Genomic DNA, 6,000 nt, shown 5'->3' on the forward strand with positions numbered 1-6,000 from the left:
ATCATCTCCAGAGACCTCTGAAGGAAATTCAAGGCCAAGTATAGTATTTCATAAGTGAGAATAAAGGCACTCAATCCCTGGAGCCCGCGATTCCCGTTCCTGTCTCTAGACTCGACTCGGTAAAAGCCCAAGGCGCAACACCCCGTTTATCTCGTACGGGACCCCAGCACCTTAGCGGATGGCTCCACAGAGCCCACCCGGACCCCATCGATGGGAGCAGAGGGGCGGAGCAGGGAGTCACGCTCCAAAACAAAGCGCCGCTCGCCCCACGCTGAGGCAGGCGCACCTTTCGCCCCGACAGGACGCAGACACACATGTGTCACCTGTGCGGGAAGGGGGAGCAGCGACATCCTCGGAGGTGCGTGCCACGGGCAGCGGTCGGCGGCTGCTCTGGCCCCGATGCCTGGTGCCCGCGGCTCATTCCTGGGCTGGGGAAAACTTTCAGCCGCCTCCCCCAGGGCGCGCCCCCACCTCCCGGGACCCCCGGGGCATGCGCCCCGACCGCGACGCCCCGCCCCAGGCCCGCCCCTCCGTGCCCACGGCTCCGGCCCCGCGCCCCCAGCCCCGCGCGGGCACCCGCGTACCCTCAGGCGCGCCCCCGCGCCGGGCCCGACCGGCAGAGGGCGGGGTCGCTCACCAGTCCGCAGCTCGTGCTTGACCGTGAGGAGCTGCTCTCCCCCGTCGCCGCCGTCCGCGCTGGTCCCCGCGGCGCCGCCGCTGCTGCCACCCTCCTCCTCCATCTTCTCCTTTTTTCCGATCCCGCGGGTCGCTACGAGGGGAACCCAGGAGACAGCAGACGCCCGTCCCCTCGCAGCCGCTGCCGCAGCCCCAGGAGCCGGGGTGCGGCGGCTCCAGAACTCGGACGCAAAGACGAGTCTCTTTCCCGCTCTGGCCGCACGGCTCGCTCCTCGCCTCCTCCCCCTTCGGCGGGCACCGCTAGTACCGCGCAACCAAACCGCCCCCTGCTCCACCGCCGCCTCCTCAGGCCGCTCCGCCCACAGCCAGCAAGGTAAGGGAGCCATTCGAGCCACCTTCGCTGATTGGGCACAGGGCGCGCGCGTCTGCCAACGCCGGCTCCCATTGGGCACTCCACTGTGACGTTTCACGAGCCGCCCCGCCCCGCTCCTGGAATTGTTGTTGCTTGGCGGGGAGGCAGGAGAGGGAGGAGCGCCGCCACTCCGATTGGTGAGACCCAAAGTTCTGCCCCGCCCATTTCCTCTGGTGCGCACGCGCAGTCAAGACCTTCCTTTACCTTACCGCCCCAGAACGGTCACACCCCTTATTCCCCAGCTTCGATCTGTTAGTAAACAGTGTCTAGTAGTCAGGAGGCGCTCGGGGTCTCTGATTGGCTACTGCCGAAAGAGGCGGGGAGGGATGATTGGAATATTTGGTCCGCCAATCACCGTGGACAGAGGAGGGGCCTGGAGGGTAGCGCTTATAACCCACGTGTTTGCAGACAAACCTAAGGGTCCCGGCAGCGATACATAGTTGTGTGACCATCTGCGAGAGGGCGTGCCCTAAAAAGGTCTTACTCGCGCTAGTGAACCCTAAACAAGTTAAAGCAGAGTGTTTGTGCTTAAATAACAGATAGTTCTTAAACGTTACAAAAATTCACAGCCCCAGCTCCCGATGAGGAATTTTGCAAAGAAGAGACATTTCCATTTGGTACAAGACTCTTCCTAGACACCGAAAGGATACAAAGATTAACAAAATAGAATACAATTCCTCCCCTAAGCAGCTTTCAATAGAACGTGAGAAACAGACAGTCTGTGTGTATACACAAAAGAACTATAAAGCAGAATTTGGAATAAAGCAGTCGTACAAAGCGTTAGAGAATCTCGCACGGATGGCAATAATTATTCCCAGACGAGGAACTGGGAAAAGCTTTTAGAGCAAGGAGGCATTTGAGATAACCAACGTAAAGGATGGCTAAGAGAGAAATCCCAGCAACAGACATTTCACGCAGACAGTAACTGTGAGCATTGGCCTACAGCAGAGAAGGCAAGGGTGGTTTAAGTGATTGATAAGGTTAGATGAAAGTTTGATGTAAGAGATACGGCTGACCAGGTGAGGTGTGGTAAGATAATGGAGAACTAGGGATGCTGTGCTGAAGAGTGCAGATTTTTTTTAGTACACAGTGATGAACTGAAAAGAAGAGGAGAGAAATAGCAGGGCAGGAATCCTGCTGCAAGGATAGAACTAAAGGGAACCTGATTTCTAGTAGCAGACACCAGAATGGGAAAAAGCAGAAAGTTAAAGATGTACAGTTGGACGTAATTCACGTAGACGTGATCTTTTAAACTAAGCATGGATTGGATCAGGAGTCAATACACTTTTTTTCTATTAAGGGCCAGATAGTAAATATTTTAGGATTTGCAAGCTGTATGACCTCTTTCACAACTACTCAGCTCTGCCATTGTAGCTCGAAAGCAGTTATAGACAATAAATAAAAGATGTAGCTGTGTTCCAATAGAATATTTTTTATGGACATCGAAATTTAAATTTCACATAGTTTTCGTGTATCATAATATATTTTTCTTTTAATTATTTTTCAATCACTTAAAAACATGAAAACAGGCCAGGCGCAGTGGTTCATACCTGTAAGCCCAGCACTGTGGGATGCTGAGACAGATGGATCACCTGAGGTCAGGAGTTCAAGACCAACCTGGCCAACGTGACAAAACCCCATCTCTACTAAAAATACAAAAAATTAGCCAGGCATGGTGGCAGGCGCCTGTAATCCCAGCTACTCAGGAAGCTGAGGCAGGAGAATTGCTTGAATCCGGCAGGTGGAGGTTGCAGTGAGCCGAGATCACACCATTGCACTTCAGCCTAGGCAACAAAGCGAGACTCCATCTAAAAAAAAAAAACTATATATATATATATATATATATATATAACAATTCTTAGCTCAAGGGCCGTTAAAAAACAGGCAATGAGCCAGATTTGGCCTACAGGCCATAGTTTGCAGACTCCTGGATTCGATTGCTGTGAAAGAGAAAACACAGAAGCCTTGCAAGTTCCTTCAGGTTGCTGTCACAGCTCCCTGGGCTTACCTGCCTGGAACATTTATCATTACACTAAGCCATGACTGCCTACCTACTTGTCTTTCTGCTGCAAAAGTCATGTGCTATTTGGAGCCAGGCAATGACTGTGTGCAACTGTTCATTTGTTCACTCAAAAACTTTTATACCAGTTATATACCAAGTACTGTGATAGGTGCTAGAGACACAGTGGGAGCAAAACAGATTCAGTCCTTACTCCGATAGAACCTACAGTCTAGCAGCAGATATAAATATTATCACATAAAGAAAAATAAACTTTCCATTGTGATCATGCTATAAAGGAAAATTACAGGGTGCTACAATAGAATGTATCAGGGATGCCTAATTTAAGTTGGAGGAGCTGGAAGACCTTTGTTAGTAAGTATTATTTAAGCTGAGTCTTTAAAAATGAGTAGGTTTTAACCAGGATGTGGCAAAAAGTAGCCTGATGTTCACCAATCTCATTTCCTCTTCTGGACACACAGGAAGACTTTTTTTTTTTCCCCTTACTGCCTTTGCAGTTAGGTTATGGTCATATGACTGTGATCTGGCCAATGGGGTATGGGCAGACCCTATTGGTGTGATATATACCATTTTCAGGCCTGACCAGAAAACTCCTTGCATAATCACTCACACTCTCTTCTCTTTCAACTGCTATAACAAAGGCCACATTTTTAATATGGGTATGCCACAGGCTGGGAGAACTCTCAACCCCTGAGTTTCCACTTAATTCTTTAAGGAACCACCTGACCTATATCAGACTGTGATGTGAGCAATAAGTACACCGTTTTAGGCATAAGCTAGTTAGATGGGATGATTTGCTACCAAAGCATAATCTAGCCTTATACTACTTCGTATGTGAAATATGGAGGGATCAAAATTTTAGGAAGGTGTCCTGAGGCAGGCAAAGAGCCTATTCTGTTGAGAGATTGAGAAAGTCAATGGAGCCTTAACGCAGTAAGCAAGGGATGAGGTTAGGGAGGTAAGCAGAGGCCCAGTCATGAAGTATGTGGTTGCTCTTATTAATATTTTTGGACTTTAGACTTTATCCTGTGTGAAGTGGGAAGCAATAGAAGGAATTTAAACACAGGAATGATATAATCGTGGTAGTATTTTCAGAAGGTCACTGAAGTTAGTATTTGGAGACTGCGCTGGAGAAGGCAAAATGGGATACAAGAAGACCAGTTAGGAGACTATCACTGTAATCTGGGCAAAAGATGAGAGTGGGTGCAGTAGAGATGGAGAGAAATGAAACGTTTCTGCATTTATATTTTGAACTTGAAGGATTAGATTTGGTGAGTAAGAAAAATGGAAATATCTGAAATGACACCAGCATTTCTAGTGTGAGCAGCTGGGTGGATGAAATAGGATGGCAGTACCATTTAATAATGAAAGGGGCAAATTAAAGGAAGAGCACATATGAGAGAGAACGTCAAGAGTTTAATTTTGAGACATCCAGGGTCAGAATCAAGTAGCTATGTGGATATATGAGTCTGGAGCTCTGAAGAGAGGTCTAGCATAGGGATGTAAGCTTAGGAATCACTGGCACATAGGTGACATTTGAGGCCAGAGGTACGAATAAGATTACCTAGGGAGAAGTCTGGGTGTGGTGGTTCATGCCTGTAATCTCAGCACTTTGGGAGGCCGAGGTGGGCAGATTGCTTGAGTTCAAGACCAGCCTGGTCAACAAGGTGAAACCCTATCTCTACTAAAAATACAAAAATTAGCCGGGCATGGTGGGGCATGCCTATAATCCAAGCTACTCGGGAGGCTGAGGCAGGAAAATCACTGGAACCCAGGAGGCAGAGGTTGCAGTGAGCCAAGATCACGTCATTGCACTCCAACCTGGGTGACACAGTCAGACTCTCTCTCAAAAAAAAAAAGAAAAGAAAAGTTGGAATAAGAAGGTGGAGTAGAGGTAGAAGAGGAAAACCTGGAGAGTTTTTTATCTTGGAAGGCAAAGTATTTCCAGAAGGAAAGAATGGTCAGCTGTATCAGATACCCTAAGATGTTACATGAGGTCTAGAAAGATCCAATGAATTTGTCAACTTGGGTGCCGCTGATGACAATATCCAGAGCAGTTTTGGCAAGGCAAATGGAAGGTGAGGAAGTAGTAACCATGTGTGGGGACTTATTTTACTTCAAAGGAAAATAGAGAACAAAGGTCCTAACTGGAGGGATCTGGGGAGTTTTTTTGGTTTTTTAATCTTATCTTCAAATAATCTTAAAACTGCAGAAGAGTTGCAAAACTTAGTAACATTAGTAAAGCAGAAGCACACCATGTGATCACTTAGATGTGCACACATGCAGGAAGAGTTTCTTCCAGAGATGTAAGCACTGTGCTGAGTGATAGGAGGGAGGGGAGGACATGGGTTAGGGATCTGAGGAGAGTGGAAACAGGTTGGAACAGCCACTGTGAGAAATAGATGTATCCGGGCAGCTTGTATAAACGCTGACTAGCATAGGGCTCCAGTGGAGTTAGAAAACCTGAATCAGGATAGTTGAAGTGTCTTTCTCTAGCAACTTACATATTCTCTCTGGGTGGGAGATGAGCGGTTGGACAACAACCTGGTTAAAATGAATGGCCCTGGGGCCCAGGCTGGGTGAGAAGGCAATGAAGCCAGGATAAACTGCTAGCGTGGAAGAATAGGATGGAGTCCAAGGAGTTGGCACTAGTATGGATGAGTTCTCAACCTTGGCTGAACATCGGGATCACCTGGGATACTTAAAAATAACAACAAAACAAAACAAAAGACTCCACCACTCCTACCCCTAAAAATGTGACTTAAATTGGTCTGGGGTGTGGCCTGGACTTTGGGATTTTTTTTAAAGCTCCCCACATCATTAACGTAATGTACAACCAGGTTTGTAATGCAGAACTCTTGCACAACTATTAGAGCAGAGAGTGGTAAATAAGAGCAAATTGGAGTTTTGGTAAAAAACAGCAACTTTTCAA

At 47.9% G+C, this 6,000-nt stretch overlaps 1 protein-coding gene across 2 annotated transcripts in view; it reads right to left on the reverse strand.

Annotated features, from left to right (window-relative positions):
- The window catches only part of RPS6KA5 (ribosomal protein S6 kinase A5), a 201,529-nt gene extending 200,525 nt beyond the window's left edge, over nt 1-1,004 (reverse strand). The window contains exon 1 of one of the 2 annotated variants that reach the window (XM_030929948.1): nt 638-1,004. In XM_030929948.1, coding sequence (XP_030785808.1) covers nt 638-740 — 103 coding nt within the window. In that variant the 5' untranslated portion in view covers nt 741-1,004. Of the gene's footprint in view, nt 1-584; nt 604-637 lie in introns of those variants that run through there. The other variant, XM_030929949.1, reaches the window with a different exon arrangement.
- Between the last annotated feature and the right edge of the window lie 4,996 nt (nt 1,005-6,000).

This window comes from Rhinopithecus roxellana, chromosome 5 (assembly GCF_007565055.1).
Source record: "Rhinopithecus roxellana isolate Shanxi Qingling chromosome 5, ASM756505v1, whole genome shotgun sequence".
NCBI lineage: Eukaryota > Metazoa > Chordata > Mammalia > Primates > Cercopithecidae > Rhinopithecus > Rhinopithecus roxellana.